This window comes from Austrofundulus limnaeus, unplaced genomic scaffold (assembly GCF_001266775.1).
Source record: "Austrofundulus limnaeus strain Quisiro unplaced genomic scaffold, Austrofundulus_limnaeus-1.0 Scaffold117, whole genome shotgun sequence".
In the NCBI taxonomy this organism is placed as follows: domain Eukaryota; kingdom Metazoa; phylum Chordata; class Actinopteri; order Cyprinodontiformes; family Rivulidae; genus Austrofundulus; species Austrofundulus limnaeus.
The window spans coordinates 826,978-847,906 of NW_013952519.1; the positions used below are offsets into that span (position 1 = coordinate 826,978).

At 40.7% G+C, this 20,929-nt stretch overlaps 1 protein-coding gene across 1 annotated transcript in view; it reads right to left on the bottom strand.

Moving 5' to 3' along the window:
* Positions 1–20,929, bottom strand: part of eeig1a (estrogen-induced osteoclastogenesis regulator 1a) — a gene marked incomplete in the record, with an annotated part of 32,353 nt that overhangs the window by 3,611 nt on the left and 7,813 nt on the right. Inside the window, 8 exon segments of the mRNA XM_014014605.1 lie at positions 335–456; positions 534–729; positions 1,879–1,989; positions 2,660–2,802; positions 3,043–3,089; positions 4,599–4,715; positions 6,811–6,840; positions 7,033–7,153. Of these exon segments, the coding sequence (XP_013870059.1) occupies positions 335–456; positions 534–729; positions 1,879–1,989; positions 2,660–2,802; positions 3,043–3,089; positions 4,599–4,715; positions 6,811–6,840; positions 7,033–7,153 (887 nt within the window).

The following is a 20,929-nucleotide window of genomic DNA, read 5'->3' on the forward strand; positions in this document are numbered from 1 at the left end:
TGTTGAATTTATGTTATTTTTTAAAGAAATTAATAAACTTAACTAACTAACTAGTTCTCATGATAGAAAATCAAATTTTGGCTACTTTTGCCTGCAGTGTGGACTTAGCCTTGTTTTATTTACAGAAATGTTATTTTGTGTGTTGTTTAGTGACAGCTGATGTCAAATTAAACTTGACTGAGTTGCGTCTGACTGATCGAGTTCAGCTGTAAGAAATGTTGCAACACGGATCTTTTATTCTGTAACTAAGCATCTTGTTGCTTCAGCTCCACATGAGCAAAGATTAAAACTCTGATGCAACCGTTGTTGCTGCAACCCCTCAACCAAAACCTACCTTCGGTGTTGTTGATATCTGCAAAGTTTTGACTCTGGACGATTTTCTCCACGATGTCGTCGGCGTCGATGCGGGTGTCGTTCACCCAGGAGGGATGGCTCTCCACAGAGTCCTGCTTCCTCCTGAGAAGACAAAAACAGCTGAAGTTAGAAGCTCGTCTCAGCCGTCGGTCCTTTGATCAGAGTAACCGTGGCGTCACCTGGGAGGTCGGTTGGGAAGCAGCACGGGCCGCGGGGGGCGAGGGGGTCTCTCTGGACGTCCGGCGTCCTTGTCTCCCTCCGGTGGGGTGTCGGCACTGAAGCACAAACCCCCGGAGGCGCTGCTTCCTGTGGAGGTGTTCCTGCGGTGGGTGAGGTCCGACAGGCTGGAGGAGCAGGAGTGCTCCGTGCTGTACCCTGCAGGAGGGTTAGAGGAGAGGGGAGGAGAGGAGAGGGGAGGAGAGGAGAGGAGAGGAGAGGGAGAGGAGGTCAGAAAAACAAACAAAGACAGATTTTACATTTCTGCACAAATACAGATCGATATACTGAAGACTGGCTTCAAGAACAGCCAAAAGGCTAGTTAAAGCTAAATGTTGCAAAAAGCTTGCTGACAGCAGCAACAGGCCAGCTAAAAGAAGCAAAAAAAGTTAGCTAATAGAAGCTAAAGACTTGCTAAGTGGAGCAAAAGGCTAACTAAACAAAAGCAAATGGCTAACTAAACGAAGCAAATGGCTAACTAAACGAAGCAAATGGCTAACTAAACAAAAGCAAATGGCTAACTAAACGAAGCAAATGGCTAACTAAACAAAAGCAAATGGCTAACTAAAAGAAGCAAATGGCTAGCTAAACAAAGCAAATGGCTAGCTAAACAAAGCAAATGGCTAACTAAACAAAGCAAATGGCTAGCTAAACAAAGCAAATGGCTAGCTAAACAAAGCAAATGGCTAGCTAAACGAAGCAAATGGCTAGCTAAACGAAGCAAATGGCTAGCTAAACGAAGCAAATGGCTAACTAAACGAAGCAAATGGCTAGCTAAAAGAAGCAAATGGCTAGCTAAAAGAAGCAAATGGCTAGCTAAACAAAGCAAATGGATAACTAAAAGAAGCAAATGGCTAGCTAAAAGAAGCAAATGGCTAACTAAACAAAGCAAATGCTAACTAAATAAAGCAAATGGCTAACTATAAAGTTAGAGTAGATGAAAGTTAGCTAGAGGCTTAAAGAAGCAAAACATCAGCTAAAAATAGCAACATGCAGGTTAAAAGTAGCTTAATGTTAGGTACAAGTTAAAAGAGAAAGCTAGTAAGAAAATTAAAGTAGGTAAAGGCTAGCTAAAAAGAAGAACAAAGCCAGTTAAATAAGCAAAAGCCTAGCTAGAAGCTAAAAGGAGCAAAAGCCTAGCTAGAAAGTTAAAGTAGCAAATAAAGTAATTAATTTAAAGTAAGTAATTTAAAAGTATCAAACAGTTCACTTCTTTAAAAATTATCAGAATAAATTCACATCAACACAAACGAACAGCAGTATTTATGTGAACATTTGTTCTTTAGGACCAACAGGTGAGTTCTGCACCTGAGATTTTGCTGTGCTGGCTGGCGTAGCTGGAGTTCCGGGAGTGTCCGGTCTGGAAGGCTTCTGCGGGACCGACCTGGTTCTGGCTCGCCTCCGGCTCCTCCAGCAGACCTGCAGGCACCAGGGGGGAGCGGACGTGAGCGTTACCCTCCTCGTGTTTATAAACACGTGTCAGACGAACGCACATCGGGATGTCTGTGTTTACTCTCGGAGGAAATGCAGAGCTGCAACGTCAGCTAACCAGGCAAAGTTTCAGCTCCAACGACCTCATCGAGTCCCTGCTTTTAGTTTATTTAGTTTAAAACTGCTGGACGTCTCTACAGTTAACGTCAGTTACAGTGAGTCGGTATCCAGGAAAGAATTTATTACTTATTTAAATTTGTTCAGAACGTTATTGAGTTTTAATGCAAATTAACCTAAAGATCTGATATTTTGATTAGATCCAGTTTTACAACGATTAATGAAAATTACTTAAATTACTGAAAAAAAAAAAACAGATAAATCTAAATTTTGTGTTTTAGCAGCCGAAAGTCGCCTCCAACAGATTCTCTGAGTGCCTAAGTTTCTTTCTCTGCCTGTTAGCAAAATATCTCTATTCATTAACAGATTTTAACAACATTTTTAGAAAGTAATCATTAAATAAATATCTACAGCTGATTATTCTGGACTTTAGCGGATGTTAAAATGTTGGAACAGATTTAGATTTTTATGCGTGGTAGTAGCTGAGAGTCATCCACATCACATAAAAAACTCTAATTTAAAGCTCTACCGAGACTCGTACCTGAGCCGATGAGGGAAGGCCGAGGCTTCGGAACTCGGCCCAGAGAAACCCCTCCAGCTGGCCCGGTTCCCTCCCCCTTACAGTCCAGCTGCAGGGTGTGTTCCTGTCCCGGGATGGAGATGGACTTTGCTGTACTTGGAGGGCTGCAGGAGGAGGAGGAGGGGAAGAAACAACAACACAGTTTTATCAGTGTGGAACGGATTAGACAAGCAGATCTGTTGGCTGAAAGGAAAAAATGAATCACTGTTGCAACGAAGAGTGACCCTGTGTTAATAAAAAATATATAATTCAGCTAAAACACTTTGAAGCTCTACAACAAATTTGTTTTAAAACTAAGAAAAAGTGCAGTAAATGAATGGTACGGTAAAAAAAAAAAACCTTACGTTTTAAAACACGGATCTCCAGAAAGAAGAGTCATTCCGATGATCACCTGAAAGAAAAAACATAAAAAACTGTCGTTATTGAAAAGTTTGTTTCACCTGGAAAACTCGCAGAACAGAACGTCTGTTTTTACAGTCTAGTAAAAAATGTCTGTAAAACAGTTTTCCTTCAGCTCATTTGTGTCAAAGAAAATAAAAAGCTCAGCATTAAAACAAATTAAAGAACCTGAGTAAAAAGGTTTAAATCCCAATAAATGAAATGAAAACCCTGGAATAAATTCTCTCTGAGCTCACTGACGCTGCGAGGCGAGACGGTTTTCACTACGAGACGACAGAAGTGAACGAGCAGTTTGTGTCCACGGGCTCTGGGTGGCGCTCCTGAACGCCTCCCTGATCCAGGAGGACAGGAGGTCCAGGAGGGAAACCCAGTAAGACCCAGAGAACCTCCAGAGGGAGGCGTTCAGGTGAACCACCTCAACTTCAGAGTCCGGATCGTACAGGTGAGAAAGATATCAGGAAAACCTAAAAATTAAACTTTAGAATTTATTTAAAGTAAACACATCGACTTTAAAAAATAAACTGTGATGATTTCATTCAAACGTATAAATATTTAGAGAAGTTTGAGTGTTTGAAAACAAAGCTAAATGTCTGTCAGCTCCTGGTACATTTATAACCATAAGTTCTGCTTCTTTTAGCTTTTAGCTACTCTAGTGTTCTTATTAAGCTACCGGTTTGCACCTTTGAGTCTATTGTTCTTCTTTGAGCTTTTAGCCAGCCTAGCACTCCGCTTTTTTTAAGCTTGTGTCTAGTGTTCTGCTACTTTTAATTGCTATTTTGCTCCTTTTAGCTTGTGTCTAGTGTTCTGCTTCTTTTAGCTGTTTGCTCCTTTTAGCTTGTGTCTAGTGTTCTGCTACTTTTAGCTACTCGTTTGCTCATTTTTTAGCTTGTGTCTAGTGTTCTGCTACTTTTAGCTACTCGTTTGCTCATTTTTTAGCTTGTGTCTAGTGTTCTGCTACTTTTAGCTACTTGTTTGCTACTTTTAGCTTGTGTCTAGTGTTCTGCTACTTTTAGCTGTTTGCTCCTTTTAGCTTGTGTCTAGTGTTCTGCTACTTTTAGCTAATCGTTTGCTACTTTTAGCTTGTGTCTAATGTTCTGCTACTTTTAGCTACTTGTTTGCTACTTTTAGCTTGTGTCTAATGTTCTGCTACTTTTAGCTGTTTGCTCCTTTTAGCTTGTGTCTAGTGTTCTGCTACTTTTAGCTACTTGTTTGCTCCTTTAGCTTGTCTAGTGTTCTGCTTTTGTTAGCTACAGGTTCACTCCCTTTAGCTTTTAACTACTGTTCTGCTTCAGTCTACTTTTCCTCTTCTGGCTGCTTCTGACTCCAGACTGGAAACAATGGGTGAAAGGTCAGAGGTCAAAGGTCAGCAGCTAATGAGGAAACTGTCTTCAGCTCCAGCAGCTGTGAAGGATCCAGCTTTAATGAGCTTATTTTCCTGCTGCAGATCCAAACAGTCCCTGAAGCGTTGGATCAGTTTTTCCTCTCAGTTCGGCCTCCTTGCCTTCAGGATGGAGTTGTCCTGCCGCGTGTTCTTGGTGTCGTATCCTTCCAGCAGGCAGCAGCGCACCGTGGAGCCAGAACCGGCGAACTCTGCCATGTTGAGGTCGGTGAAGCCCAGCTGAGGGTGACAGAGGAGTTTGGACAGAGTTAATTCCAGCTTCGCTAACGGAGCTCTTTATTCCAGAGGAATCCTGCGACACCCAGCATTTAACGCACCGAGCAGCGCTGAACATGAGCGTTTGAAGTCCGAGGACATGACAGGGTGCAGAAACCACGCGTTTAAAAATATCAAAACCAGATTATTTTTAAAGCTGGGAGATTTTTTAAAAAGAAGGGGCTTGGTCACATTAAAAAAAAACTTTTAAGTTATCAGTGTGACTGTTTAGAAATGTCTGTGTAATGAATTTCAAGTGCAATGCTAATCAAATTAGCTCTTCTATGGGGTTTTCAATGATAAGTTAGCAACTATGCTAACTGTTGACGAAAAGCTTCCATTACTCTAAACACTGGCTGTGTCCAAAACGGTGGGCCGGGTCTCCCAAGGACCCAGTCTACCTGGTCGAGGTGGGCCGGGTCGTTGGTAGACCGGGAAGACTGGAAAAAAGTGGCTGTGAATTTGGACGGTCTAGCTTCCCGTCCTTTCCCCGGCGTACGTCATGTCACCTAGCAAACGTGACAACGCTAAACAGAAGCAAAATTAGATTGAAGTTAGAAAAATATAAATATATTAGTGTTATTAATATCACAAAACAATAAAATTAACTTAACGGTAACATTTGAAGAACTAATGGACCTGCCGTAGGTGCATGTTTATTTTGCTATTTAAGTTAGTTTTTTTTTACAAAAATTATATTTAAAAACACGTCTATACAAACGATAAAAGTTTTAAAAATACAACCGCTAAAAATTTTTAATTTTTATATTGCCATATTTTTATTTAAATCATATTATTTTCTACCGCTTCATCCGCCATTACTAGCATAAAAAATGTCCAATCGGGCCGCAATGCATTATGGGATATTGTGGACCGGGAAGTATCCATCAGACCAGTCCTTCGATTCAGGCCAAAGGAAGGACGTATTTGTCGGCCACATCAGAGGAGTCTTCGGTTTGGGACGGCCTTCGTCGCGGCGCTGTGACGTATGCGGCCGACAAATTCGACCTTCAAAGGACTCGGCCTGTTGTTTTGGACACAGCCTGAGATTGCTCAAAGCTTCATCTACAGCAGGTAAGATATGAACTGTTCATACTTCTGCCACAGAATCCATCTTTAACATCTGAATTAAACCTTCAGCTCACAGGAGGAAACATAGAAGTCAAATTTTCTTATTTCAACACAAAGCTCTTGTTTACAAGAACCCTCCTCTGCTCGGAGTTGCACCTTCAATCATGCATTTACTTTTATGTTGCACAGACTTTGGAACAATCACTCACCACAGACGTAAATAAAATAAATAAAAAACGAGCAGAGCTTGTTTATTTCAGCTAGGACGGAGCCAGCAAACGATCAACTGAAAGGCCTTCATTTCAGCCAAGAACCGACGTTTGAGCAGCAGAAAGTCTCGTATCTGCCGTTAATCACAGATGACTTGTTGCCCTTTTTATCTAAATGTTTTTCATGTTCTGTAAACTCTCTTCTGTCAAGAGTCGTAACGGTCCAAGAACGTGTTTTTTTTTCCCCTTCTCCAAACCCCTGACCCCTGAAGTGAAAGTCAGAGGGGTTTAAATTCCACAGATATCTAAACGATGATACCCTCGAAGCTTGGTTATCAGGTGGAAACGGTTATTTTTAAATCCCCCTTTTCTTCGGGGAAGCTTCTGTTTCCATAGGTGAGTGTTTAAGGAAGCCGACTTCTAAGGAGGGAAGTGGAGTAAATTTAACTCAAGGAAATCTAAACGGCGAGCGGGTAAAAACACAGGAAGCAGTTCCTGTCCACAGATGTGCTTAAGTTTACGTTCAGAGAGGTTTGACCCTGTAGCTGCGTTCGTGAGACGTGACTCATCTGCTCGGAGTTATTACGGTCAGGGAGGCGCTGCCAGGATGTTTTCGCAGATTCCAGGCACAAATAAAAATGACAAACACGTTGTTAGATGTGTGTTTGGAGGGGTAATATTTACAACAAATGGCATTTAGGGGTTACAGGGAGCGACGCAGGCTGAGCCGTGACCATTTCTGTGTTTACAGACGTGAGAGGAGAAGAGGAAGATCTTACCTTCGTGTATGCTTTTCCTCCTTTGAGTTCCTGCGGGGAAAAACAGGAAGACAGTAATGAGCACGAGTCTTATTTTCTTAACCTTCTGATTACAGACTTCCAATCAGTCAGATGGAATTAGCTTTGTTTTCAATCTTTTGAAATAAACTGGAATAACCCTTTAAAGACAGAGTGAGTAACAGCTCCATCATTCTTTGGGGGAAACCCATCCTGGAGTCATACCTTCCGGACCGACACCCTGCAGACGGACGGGTCCAGGACTCCAGTGTGGGGGTTAGCGCTCATCTTGGACACGAAGGTAAACCTCTTCCTCCAGCGGACGCAGTTCTCCTGAACTTCCTGTCTGCAAGAAAAGAAAAACAGGAGAATTGCATTTGAGTTACGGTTTTTTATTTTTTACAACTCATAACTAAACGTAGTCGTTATTGTTAACCACGGTCCTGGATGCATCCCAGTGGCGGGCACAGTTCTGCCAATTCGCTAATAGCGGAACTAGCTTCTCATTTCACAGATTAGCTCTTTAGCTAACTTTGGAAGCTGTTGGCAGCTTGTACTATTTTTAAGTCTAAAAAAAATCACAAGTGCAAAACTTCAGTTTTTGTTGTTAAGATGAAAGAAGCAGAAAACCAGCTAAAAGCTAACTAAATGCTAAATTCTGCAAAAGGCTTCCTTTGAGCAGCAAAAGGCCAGCTAAAAGAAGCAAAAGGTTAACTGATACAAGATAAAGACTAGTTAAGTGTGGCAAAAGGCTAAATAAAAAATTAGGCTAACTCCAAGTAACAAATGACTAACTAAAAGAAGAGAAATGTCTACATTTTAAAAAGAAAAAGACTAGCTAGAAAGTTAGAGTAGAAGAAAGTTAGCTAGAGGATTAAAACAGCTAGGAAAGGCAAATGAAAAGCAGAGAAGGGTCAGCTGCAAAAGCAAAATGCTAGCTAAAAGCTAATGAAAAAAAAACCTGGCAAGAAAGGTATGAAATTGCAAAAAGAAAAAAAATGTATAGGTCTTCTGGACGGGTTCTTCTCTAATGAAACGTTTCGTCTCTCCTCCAAGAGACTTCTTCAGTCTGAGAGTTTCAGGCAAAATTCAGGCTTTTAAGCACTGCCTCCATGTGACTGATACTCACATCACTGTGTGATGAAATTGCAAGCTAAAATAGAACAAAGCCAGCTAAAAGAAGCAGAAGCTTAGCTAGAATCTTAAAGAAGTAAAAGGTCAGCTAATAGAAGACAAATTCGTGCTAAAAGTAGCAAAAGGCTAGCTAAAAGCTAAAGAAAATAAAAAGCTAGCAAGAAAGTTAAAGTAAGTAAAGGCCAGCTGACAGAAGCATTAGCCTAGCTGTAAACTGTAAGGCTAGCTAAAAGAACTCATTATTCAGCTAGTTAGGTTTGTAGCTAACTTTAGAAACTGTTAGCAACCAGATTAGCTTCAGCTAAATTTGGTTCTAGCTACTTTTGTCTACTAAAAAAAAGAAAAAATGTAAAACTTATATTTTTATGCCATTTATACTGAAAAACAAGCAGTGCTGGACATGTCAGGCACCGTAAGTGTAGCATGTAGCGTCTTTAGCAGCCAAGATCGTCAAAAAGAAATTAAATGAAATTTGACAATATCTTGATAAAAATGCAAGAACTGACTGCATAAAATATGACTGACTGCTAAGGATTAAACTGAAAGAATCACAAGTTGAGCAGAGCTACAACTCTGGTTTGGATTGGCCGATTTGCCAGACGATCCCGCCCACCTTCGAAATAAACCAATAGAAAACTGACAAGTTTGTGTCAGCCCCACCTGTCTTCCACTGGAAGAAGATGAAGTTGTGTGGCACAGACTGAGTGACGGCTGTCTTTGCAGTTAGCATTAGCCGTTTAGCTTTAGCGGAACTAAGATTCTTATTTAGCGGATTAGCGGTTTGTGAAGCCATCTTTTTTGTTGCGCCGATGTTTGTTTTCCAGGCATGTCCTACTGGGAAGAGACCTCGGGACACTTTGGGATCCCCCAGAAGGATCTGGAAAGTGCTGCCGGGGAAAAGGTCCGGGTTTCGTTGCAAAAACAGGTGGCTTTCACGACCTGACCACAGTTGGAACACGGAGATGTTTGATGCCTGTCATTTTTTATGATGAGCTTTTAAGTTTTCTTTGTAGATGAAGCACAAATCTAAACTCTTCCTGAGATGCCTTTCATCCTCGGGGCGATTTGTGCACCGGAAACATAAGGGTTTTCTAAACTTTCAGCTGTCAGAAGCTCTATTTGTTTGAGGAACACAGATTTTTTTAAATTTATTAAAAGATGACAGTAATGCCTGCAGGACAAACACATGGAAGTGACACAATGACCAGCTTTGTGTTGGTTTTTAGTTGCAGGGACATTTTTGTGTTTGTTTTCTTTCTTGAGCTTCGTCAATCTGATTTCTTCTCACTTAATTCAGTTTGATAGAATCACATTTAGGACTGAAATAAATGCTGGTATTTGACTGAATCTGATCTTTTTATGTATTAAAATGTGCTAAACCTGCATCTTTGTTGTGATGTTGCACCTTTACTTTCTTTTTCTTCTTTTAAAGCTTGCCTGCTTCTACTTTCAGGGTTCATGCACAGGTGGAATGTAAAGCTGGAGATTTAATATTAGATACGTGGATCAGCGAGACTCCCTGCAGCGTCTTCTTTTTGTTTTTCTTGCACAACAGCTGACATCTGAGGCCAAAGTCAGGGTGGGAATAATCAGCTTGAGCAGAGTCAGATGAAACGGTTCTTCTGGTAAATGTTTGACTCTGAACTCTGTCGTCGTTAAAAGCAGAGATTTTAAAGAGAGACAAGCAGGATCAGAGAGAAACAGGACGTATAAATGTCTAAAACTGAAAAAAAAAAAAAAGTGTGAGCACCTCCTCCTCTTCTTCAGAGCTGCTGGCAAACCTCACGAATCCAGCGTGAGGTTTCTATGGAGCCTGAACAAAGCCATCTGGACTGAGGAATGTGGTTTGGGAACGCTCCACCTTACACGCTGGAGGACCCGAATGCATGGAGGTCCTGATAAGAACAGAGAATTTGAGCTTATGCGTCTGGCTTCTTCTCGGAACCTCGCTTGTTTCCAGGGATGGACGGATTAATAAATATCCCGTAAAACGAGAACCTCCTCAAGCAAGTCTTTGATTAATTTTTAGTGGCTAAAAATTAAAAAAAGGTATAATGTCAGCTATTAAGTTAATTGATGTGACCTGTATAGGCAAACTGAGTAGGAATGAATACAGGAAAATAAGTCAAATTTTGATTTTTTTACATAATTAATTGAGAAAAAAGTAAAAACATGTTAATAAAGACGCCACCTAGCAATACTGGTATAACATAAAATCTTCATATTCTACTTTTAAACAAGTTTTAAATAATTTAGTGTCATTTAATAAAAAAGTAATACCGTATATGCCATTATCCTTTAAGTATACTAATTTTAAAACAAAAATAAGAGCATACTTTCAGTTTACTTTTGATGTGCTTATCAGACATACACTTATACTTGGTTAGCACATTTGGGGAAATAGTCTTTACTATACTTAAGTATACTTAACGACATGTTCTTGAGGTATACTTAAGTAAAAGTACACTTGGGAAAATATGAGGATCTGTGCCTCCAAATCAGAGACCATGGTCTTGAGCCGGAAAATGGTAGGGTGCCACCTCCGGGTCGGAGAGGAGGTCCTGCCCCAAGTGGAGGAGTTTAAGTATCTCGGGGTCTTGTTCACGAATGAGGGAAGAATGGAGCGAGAGATCGACAAGTGGATTGGTGCTGTGTCTGCAGTGATGTGAGCGCTGTATCGGTCTGTCGTGGTGAAGAGAGAGCTGAGCCAGAAGGCGAAGCTCTCGATTTACCGGTCGGTCTACGTTCCTACCCTCATCTATGGTCACGAGCTTTGGGTAGTGACCTAAAGAATGAGATTGCGGATACAAGCAGCTAAAATGAGTTTCCTCTGCAGGGTGGCTGGGCTCTCCCTTAGAGATAGGGTGAGAATCTCAGTCATCCAGGAGGGACTCAGAGTAGAGCCGCTGCTCCTCCACGTCAAGAGGAGCCAGTTGAGGTGGTTCGTCTGGTTAGGATGCCTCCTGGACGCCTCCCTGGTGAGGTGTTCCGGGCACGCCCCACTGGGAGGAGACCCAGAGGAAGACCCAGGACACACTGGAGGGACTATGTTTCTCAGCTGGCCGGGGAACACCTTGGGATTCACCCAGAGGAGCTGGTCCAAATGGCTGGAGAGAGGGAAGTCTGGGTCTCTCTGCTTAGGCTGCTGCCCCCACAACCCGACCCCGGATAAGAGGAAGAAAACGGACGGACGGACGGTACTTTAGTATACTTAATTCCATTCAATTCAATTAATACTTTATTGATCCCAGAGGGAAATAAGGTAATGGTAATAATTAGGTAATCAGGTAAAGGTTTAATGATATATACTTAAGATATACTTAAGTAAAAATACACTTGCAGAATATACTTTGCTATACTTAAGTATACCCGATGACATAGATGGAGGTATACTGTACTTGTGTAAAAGTACACTGGGAAATATACCCAAGGACACTTAATGGCATGTACTTGAGGTCTACATAAATAAAGGTACACTTGGGGAAACATACTTTACTATACTTAAGGATATGTAAAGACATACTTGAGATGAACTTATTTTGGTAAGGATTGACAGAAAATATGATTTTAGCTCCAACAAGTAGTGATCAGCTGAAAATGTGTAGTTAATGATCAGCTGAAGGATGACTCGTCTCTCAGACTCTGTTTCAGGTCTCTTCGTTCTCAAACACAACTTCTAGAAACAGTTAATCCATCGTTGATAGTTTGTTTTAGGTCTGACTCTTCTTTAATTGATCTGGCTTATTGGAAGCAAAACAAAAAAGTAAATAGTAAGTTTAGTCTTTAATTAAGTAGAAACAAGTTGACTTTAAAACACAACCCTGAAGGTTAAATTTGGATCCTCTGGAGTCACAAGTCTTATTTTGTAGCAACACTTCAGAAGCATTGAGTTGGAAAAAGCTGAACTTAGAAAGTTAATCTGACACAATGTATTTTAGCATAATTCAGTTGTTTGATTTGTAAATATGAAGCTGGATCCTGGGAAAACCAAAATGTATAAATAACACAACAGTACCCAGTTTGCACGACACGAGCAGCAGCTGCTCTTTAGACGCCCTTCCCCCCTCTTCAAGTTATTCATTATCCACAACGTGCCGTGATTTCCACCACTTTACTTCTTCCCTCTCCTCGCTTCTTTCAACGGTTCAAGTCTCTAATCATCAGCTGGGGCGTTTAGTTTTGGTGTTTCACTCCTAAAACGTATATTTCCCCATTGTGGTTCTCACGATATACTCCCAAGTTATTGTATTAAACAACTTGGCAGAACGTTGCAGAGGAAGGAAACATAATCATGATGAGATGCAGGGGGTATTTTTACCAACAACTTCTTTTTAGTGTTATGGAGCTAAAATTATCTTGCACGCTTTCAAAGACAAACATGCCAGAAGGTTGTGGTCATTTAGAAAGGAAAAATACTTTGCATTTGTTACTTAATCTATCCGATTACTGCTCCTCCTTTAAAGTCACAATTTAATAAAACATTTGGCAATATGAAAAAATTTTTAGTATTTTTTTCAAATTTTCCATCTCAAAGCTTCAAAATGATACGTAGTTGGTTGAATTTTTACGGTTTATCACTTGGCTAGTTTTGTTTGTGAGATTTTATTGATCTATAGAGATTTAGTCATAAATTCCAGCCCCTTTTTATATCTAAAAAAGGCACCAAACATTATACGGAGGGATTTCTCAATTCTACGATAGCCTGTGGAGAAAATGGTCAATTTGAGAAGGAACTTATATTGGTATCATTTTCATAAATTCAACTAAAGAAATGGGAACAAATTGTGTCTTTCTTGGTTTGTTGCTAAGTTGTCTGTTGGTTTAGGAGCCTTGCAATGCTGGAGTTTACCAAGATTCCTCTAAAAATGATCAAATACTGGAATATAAAATGACCACATAGCAACTAAAGTTCAAAGAAAAACTTGGAAAGAGCTTCAGAAAGCCTTAAGAACCACTGATCAAGACCACTTTAATAAAGACTGATGTCTAGCTTCAGTTAAATCTTACAGTTTTTGACATGTTTACTTTTTTTTTCTTTAAACGGAAAACTAAATAAGGAAGTACTCTCTTGTTTTTCCTAAATCCTCTGAATGGATTTTGTGTTGGTTGCAGATGTCGTCCAGCTCTATTTATACTTCGTTAACCTTTCACGAACTTTGACTCAGAGCAACCGGCTTTAAATATTCAGAGTTAAAAATGTTCTGATTTTCATGAACACACAAAAGATCCCGTTTATAAAAAAAAGTGCCATTGCGTCGGGTGGCTGAGAATAAATACTTCCCTGGGATGTTGTTTGGGTGACACGTCACATGAGCCACGCCGAACAAAGACGCACTTCTGCGGCATCTCCATGGCGGTTTTCAAGGAATTAGTTGAGAACTGTTTTTGTTTTCTGAAGCAAACAGATCAGCGACTTTGGTTTCTTTTTACTCCCGATTGTCCTTTTCTCAGCCATCAGGATGAATGAGCACTTATAGGTTGTTCGCTGGCCTTTTCTCACAAAGCATTCTGTGTTTTCACAGAAGTCCTTTTACAGCCGTCGCCGTTTCCTTGACGGTAAAGTCGTGCTGGATGTTGACAAAACTCTTTGAAACTTATTGAACCTGCAGGTTTTAAAAAGATGCAAAAGTGAGTCCGATGCATGTAGAAGCTGTGGGAATCAGCTCTGTGATGCAGTTGGGAAAACTAACTCATGATGTGGTTTTCCCAGTCACTGGTCTCACTGGTCACAAGCATGTTTGATACAAATGACACGGCTGAAAAAAAGTGTTGATTTAAAGCCAGAAAAACTAGATCCAAATTTTACAAATATATTTGCTATTTTGGAGGCTACAGTACCTCTACAACGCATTAACTTCTGAAGTTAAACCAATTCAAGATGGCCACCACAGCATTAAAAAAGTCAGTTGAGGGCACGGTGCTGATCGTTGGGGTTCGCCGAGAGTTTTTACCTTTACTCTACGTACATTTCATAACTACGTAAGCAGAGTGGGGGTGATCGCAATTATTTTATGATGCTAGAGGAAGACACTGCACCAGCTTGGATAGAGGAGGTTGGAAGCAATTTTACAACTTCAGCAGCTGTTGTCGTGTGTTGTTGACATAATCTCGGCTCCTGGTCTGCTCGAACCTTACGTAAAATTTTTATAACTTCGTAAGCAGAGTGGGGGTGACCGCAATTATTGATAAAGCCAGAGGAGGACACATAAAACAAATTGTGCCAGCTTGGATAGAGGAGGTTAGTATCAATTTCACAACTTCAGTAGCTGTTGCCGTGTGATGTCGTAATACTGGATCCTGTTCGATCTGAAACTTTACATAAGATGCGTAAACTTTTGTAAATTTCGTAAGCAGTGTGGGGGAGACAGCAGTTATTTATGAAGCCAAAGGAAGACGCAGAAAACAAATCATGCCAGCTTAGATAGGAGGTGGTTGGTAGCAGTTTTACAACTTCAGAAGCTGTTGTCACAATCTCGGTTTTGTAACTTTACGTACGTAAATATCGTAAACTTTGTAATTTTAATGTAAATATGGGTGGGCGGGCTGGCTTCAAGTGTTGATGCCTTCTACTCGTTAGAGGTCCTGCTTGTCCAACTGAAAAGACACCCCAGGTCAGACCAAAACTCAGAGGAGGGACCACCAGCAAATACACCTTGGGATCTCAAATGCGGATAAGCGTAGGAGATGGAGTATTTGAGAAGCATCTTCAATATATATTCGAATCGCTAACGAACCACCTGGGGTCTTTCTGTGTGGAGTCATGCTGGTGTGGGTTTTCTCTGGGTACTTGGATTTCAGACCCAAAAAATCAAGTTTATTTGGTTTATATAAAGGTTAATAAATAAAAACAAAAATGTAACTTACAACGTTTGGCCAAAGTGGCTACCATAAGATGATTTTTACGACTAAAGGCAGAGTAAGATTCATTTCCCTTTTGTACGTCCAATTTTGTCCTTTTGACGTCATTTGGTTGAGCTGTCACGATTACAAAATTTTAAAAGGATAATTGTTGTGGAAGTATGAGTCGTACAAGTTTTTCAGGCCCAAGAGCTCATCGTGGGATGATGGTTTTATGGCCAGAAAATCTGTGTTTAACTAAATAGTTATGAGGAAATATTGTCAAGAAATATTCCAAACTTATTTATAATAAACAGACAGTAACATGGACGCTCAACGGCCACGTGACGTTCAGGAACATCCTCTCCTGTCCAGACGTCACCAACCGAACAGGCTAGATCCGGTTGCTTCCTCAGCAACTCTGCTGTCGGGTCCCTTATCAGAGCCCCTTAACCTGACCCGACCGAGCCGCTGTTTGTGTTTCCCCATCAGCCGAGGCCTTTTAGGAGCAGCCAGGATGAGAGATAAGATCCCCCTCACTGCTGACATGTTGAGTCATCACATCGTGGGCAATCCGTTTACATATCAACCTTCATGCTGACGTTGTTTTATTTTCTTCAAACTCATCAAAGAGTTTGTTATTTAACTTTATCAGTTAGCTTTAAACCAAGTTTCCCCAAATTCTAAAGCCAGGAAGGGATTTTGAACATTGCAACAGAGTTCATTCTGTTCACAGCTCCGGAGTTTTGGCCCGCTTCTTGTGCAGACTCAAGACTCTGAGTTGCATCCAAACATCCGAAGAAACTCATGCGGAAAAGGAAATTTAGACCATATGGATGCATCAATGTGGAAACCATGACTTGTCCTTGTAGTCGTGAAAACTGCCATGTTAAAGATGGATATAATGTTATTGATGACAGGGGTTCTCAAGCCATTTCAGTCCGGGGACCCCTTACAAGGGCGAAAAAATTTCCAGGGACCCCCTCATAAACCCCATGCTATTTTAAAAGATAATTTATTGTCATTTCAACTCCTAAATGCCATGGGAATATATATTTTATTAAGTTTATTATGTTTGTTTTATTAGTTTATTGTTCTCCATGCATTTTTAAAAATAAAAACCAAATGAACATTTTAGTTAAAATTTTTGAGGACCCCCAATACCTCTCGCGGACCCCTGGGGGTCCAGGGACCCCAGTTTGAGATCCTCTGATTTATGAGACTTCTGTCGTAGCTCATGACTTCAAAAAACAATCAGCTATCAATCCATAAATATCAATCAGGGCAGGTAACAAACGATAGAGTTATAAAAGACAGGAGTGGCTCTAACAAGCGATTTCACAGGAAGTCCCTTGAAAGGAGGAAGTTCAGCCTGATTACCTGCTCAGATATCAGCTGAATATAGTCCTCTCACAGCCCACTCACCTTCCCCTTACATCCCATCCAAAACACCAACGGCTGGAAAAGTCGTCTGAAAACAGGAAACAGCTGTTGAAGAGCAGCAGCAGCTCGTCCCGGTCGATTTCTGCCCCGGCCTCACAATCTCTCGCTCCTATCCGAGATGTTTTTCCCTTGCCTCTTTTTTAACGAGTCCTTTCCCTCGTCTCGTCTTGCGGGACAAATATTAGAAGAAAACAAAACTAAAACGTGCCACTTTTGTCTCCGTTTGACACTCTGGAGCACAAAAGACTTTCAAGGACAACCTCCTGACTATGTTTCCAGTGAGTCCTGTTGATGATTCACACAAACCCAGAAAGTCGTAAATAAAACTAGCTCATTGCCAGAGAAATCGTCAAATTTCAACAAACTACGGATGATTTTGAAGCTTTCGAGATGGAGAATTTGAAATTTAGATGACTGTGAGGACAGAAGAAAAAGTCATCATCATCACCAGGTTTAGCCGGTGGCATAGGCTGTTCAGGCAAATGCTAAGGACACCATCCATCTGGGGGCGGGGGGACAATTTATTTTTATTTTTTTACTTTTTATAAGAGTAAAGTGAATTTACTGATTACTCAAGTTTGTCTACATGAGGTGAGGGTATGTCATGATAAAAGCATCATATGATCATATGGTGCTCAGTGTGTAAACCGCGTTACACCCCCCTAGAACTGCTTCACTCCACTGCTACTGGTTAACGTGTACAGATGTTTCTCATGTCAGCAGATGTTGGCAGGTATTCTGTTTCAAATATTAATAGTTAACTATTTTAACTGGACAGCCTGGTTTCTAAAGATAAAAAAATACAACCAAAGACAAAACTATATAATTCTGAGTGTGAATGTTTGTAAATTAGCAGTGAGATTTAGAAAACTGCACCTGAAAAGACCGGCCCTGATTGTCACAATACTAAACTATGGTTCAGGACTATTCAACTAACCTGCTCCGAGGCCCACAGTTACTGCAAGTCAACAGCTCAGGGGCTGAACATCCAGTAATTAAAGTTATTATGTAAATCAGGGGTGTCAAACTCCAGTCCTCGAGGGCCGCTATCCTGCATGTTTTAGAGGTTTTCTTGCTCCAACACACCTGATTTTGATCGCTGGGTAATTAACAGGCTTCTGCCCAATTTGAAGAGTTAATTCAATCACTGAATCAGGTGTGTTGGAGCTGGAAAACCTCTAAAACATGCAGGATAGCGGCCCTCGAGGACTGGAGTTTGACACCCCTGATAACCAAGTATTACAAAGATCGGTTACCTTTGAAATTATTTATTTTGCTACATTTTATCATGAATACAACATACAGAAAACCCAATGTAATAAAAGTAGTAATAATAAAACAAAGACACATCATGCCTCATATTTAACAAAAATATTATTTTGACATCTCTGACTTGCAAAATTTTTAAACCAATTTTATTTTCACTTTCTAGTTTTGTCTTCAACTGCTTGTAATTTAACTGTCTTGAGTGTGCAAAGAAATGGTTTTTACCAGCTTGTAGCCAAGATTCTAATGTTTCTGTAGATAAAAACATGTCTATGTTTAACTGAAAGAACTTCGTAATTAAAGTAGAAAACTGGGTGTTTGGGCTTAAGAGATGAACCAATTGACGGGCCAATCTTTGGTCACTCGCGGGCCAGATGTGGGCCGCCTGGTCTAGTTTATCAATGTTTTACCTAATATTCTGCAGCTGATCACAACTTAGAGAGGTTATCCAGTACGTGGAGGTTCAAATTTCTATTTCTTCAGATAAAATGTAACCGCTTCACATTTACAGCTCTCTTCAAATGAACCAAACTGAATTAAACTTGACCTTTGCACCTGTGGTTTAACTTCGAGAGGTTTTAGTTCTCGTCAGTCACTCAGAAGGTTTTTAAAAGACTCAAACACTTTCAGTTTAAACTCCTCACTTTTATACCACCATAAGCTTGGTATAAAATCCACCTCTCTGCCCAAAATAAAACCTATTTTCCTGGTGGTAAACATAGCAGAACTGCGTCTAATGGTGGATATTTAAACTTTTTTTGTTAGATTTTTACATTTGTTTTAAATATCCATCCTTTCAGGTGTGTCGACCGTCTTTTCCTTTTGAGCTTTCAACAATAAAAAATCCCCTAAACCTCCTCTGTGTGGCTCTTATTTCCTCCCGTATCAGACACGATAGAGTGGAGGCCAGAGGAGTACCTCACACAGCCACCACGGTGCTGATAGTGTTACGGGACTGTTTAAACAAAGCCCGGAGCTGTGTTGAAATGTCAGAAGCAACACGAGTTAGAAGATTAGCTAAAATACTCCCTAAATGTAAACTCTGGATGTGTAACTGAAAGCGGGATGAAGCGGACAGGGGAGAGGCAAGGCTGTGGAGCGGCGCTGACATTTTTTGGCAAATCGAGATCATCTGGTTTCCAAAGCTGCGCAGAGTGAAAACACATTTTCAGACACGATCCAGTCCTCAAACTGTCCCGATGGTTTCAGTTCAGACATTTTTCCTTAAAAAGGGTCACCGGGAACTGATTAGACATTCCTGTTTGAGGTTTACATGAAAAAAAAAGAACACACATCTGTTATCTGGAGTGTTTTTCTCTGCAGCAGAGATAACAGGAGTGGGTGACATTGATGGCTGATATCAGGCGGGCCAAACAAAACTTTTCCTGAGAGACGACATGGTCACATTCGCAGCATGTGACCCGGTTGTACTTTCATCCAGATGAGCAGCCGACAGGGGCACAGCTTTCAGGCAAGGCAGCACGGTCCGGTGGATAAACTCGCCATTAACCCACACACAATGTTCCCGACCCACGACGAGACCAGGCCCCTAAACAAAGGCCACGTTTGTCAGATCTGTGACATAACTCCGATCTCGGAGCGGCATGGCGGGAGCCGCCCTGCGCCGTCGCCTTCTCCTCTGAGAGCGCCTTGTTTTCAGGAGCGATAGCCGAGATGGGAGGAGGGATCAGAGTCGTTATATAACCACCGGAGAGAAGAGAAGAGAAGAGTGACCTCCGACACGACGGAGGCCTCGGGCATCTCTGAGCTGAGATTTGGGTTCTTATTTCCTCACCAGATGAAACGTAAATTAGTTGTAAAAACAAATATTCCTGCAGCAGTAAAACTAAACAGAATATTTTATAAATATGCACGAAGCTTCACGGATGCCGCTCTTGACCTCTTGCACCAAAACTGTTGCAGTTAATGTTTCATCAACTCAATGTGCAGCTCCTCCTGAGGGAGGTGTTCCCAGGCCAGAGAGGATCTTAATAATCCCTTTTAATAATCATCCGCTGCAGCCTCCAGAGAAAAGTAAAGGACCACAGAGATCACTGTCTATGGGATCAATCTTGTGCCTGCAGGAGCTGAATTTGAATTGCTCAGATTGAATCTGAATGTGCATCATTTGAAATCGAAAACACTGGTTAGAAAATGAGTTTCACTAAACTGAAACTGAATTTGAATTAATTTGCTTTTAAACTATATTTTTGATTTATTAAAAATTCAGTTTGACTACTTTCACTTTCAGTTCTATAATTCAGATTTTTGTGTCACATCCTGGTCCTTGAGAAAGCCAGGCGGAGTAATCAAACACAGATCTACAGATTTATGTTTCACTTTGGTGAAGTTTCCCTTCTGTAAGAGTTGATGTAATCCACTGTAAAAGTGACAAAAACAGACAAAGTTATTTTATTGCAGTGATTAATTTTAACCTTCTATAGAAAATGGTACATTTACATCACATCATGGATCACATATTGATCAGATGCTGCTGCTGACTGATCCATGATGTGATGTAAATGTAACATTTTCTACATATAGGTCAAATTAATCACTGTAATACAATAACTTTGTTTTTGTCACTTTTACAGTGGATTGCATCAACTCTGTTACATACAGAAGGGAAACTTCACCAAAGTGAAACATAAATCTGTAGATCTGTGTTTGATTACTCCGCCTGGCTTTCTCAAGGACCAGGATGTGACACAAAAATCTGAATTTTGGAACTGAAAGTTACTGAGCCCGTGAGGGGACATGGTGGATTTTGGATTTTTTTTCTTTTTGCGTTCCCACGCAAAAGTATTGCGTTACCTCGCAATACCTTTTGCGTTCCCTCGCAAAAGTCATTTACCACTGTTGTGCCTGCTGGTTTATTAACAAACTCACATGTTCACCATTAGCGAGTTAGCCTACTGCTTTAATTCAGCTTCAGAATGAATATATCACACAGCCACACATGGAAGTATGTCATATGCCAATATTTGAACACAGTGCAGCCACGCAACATCAATGTCAATTTCACGAACTTGTGGCAACACATCCTGTTTTGATAACCAGATATTTCAAAATAAAAGTCTGATTTAATTCAGTTCATATTTAGTTCATATTCAGTTCATAATCAAACTTTTGCGTGGGAATGCAAAACAATATTGCGAGGTAATGCACAAGAAAAAAATCCCCCCATGTCCCCTCGCGGGCTCCGTAGAAAGTTAAAGTACCGTATTTTTCGGACTATAAGCCGCAACCTTTTTCCTGAACTTTGAACCATGCGGCTTATAGTCCGGTGCAGCTTATACATGGATTTTTTTCTTCAGCCACCAGGGGGCTCTTATGCTCCATTTGCTTCAACCACTCGCTTCAAAAAAAAGAAAGGAAAAAAAAAGAAAAAAGCGATCGCTTCCAGAGCCGACTGTTGTACCAGGAAGCAGCGATTTAAAGA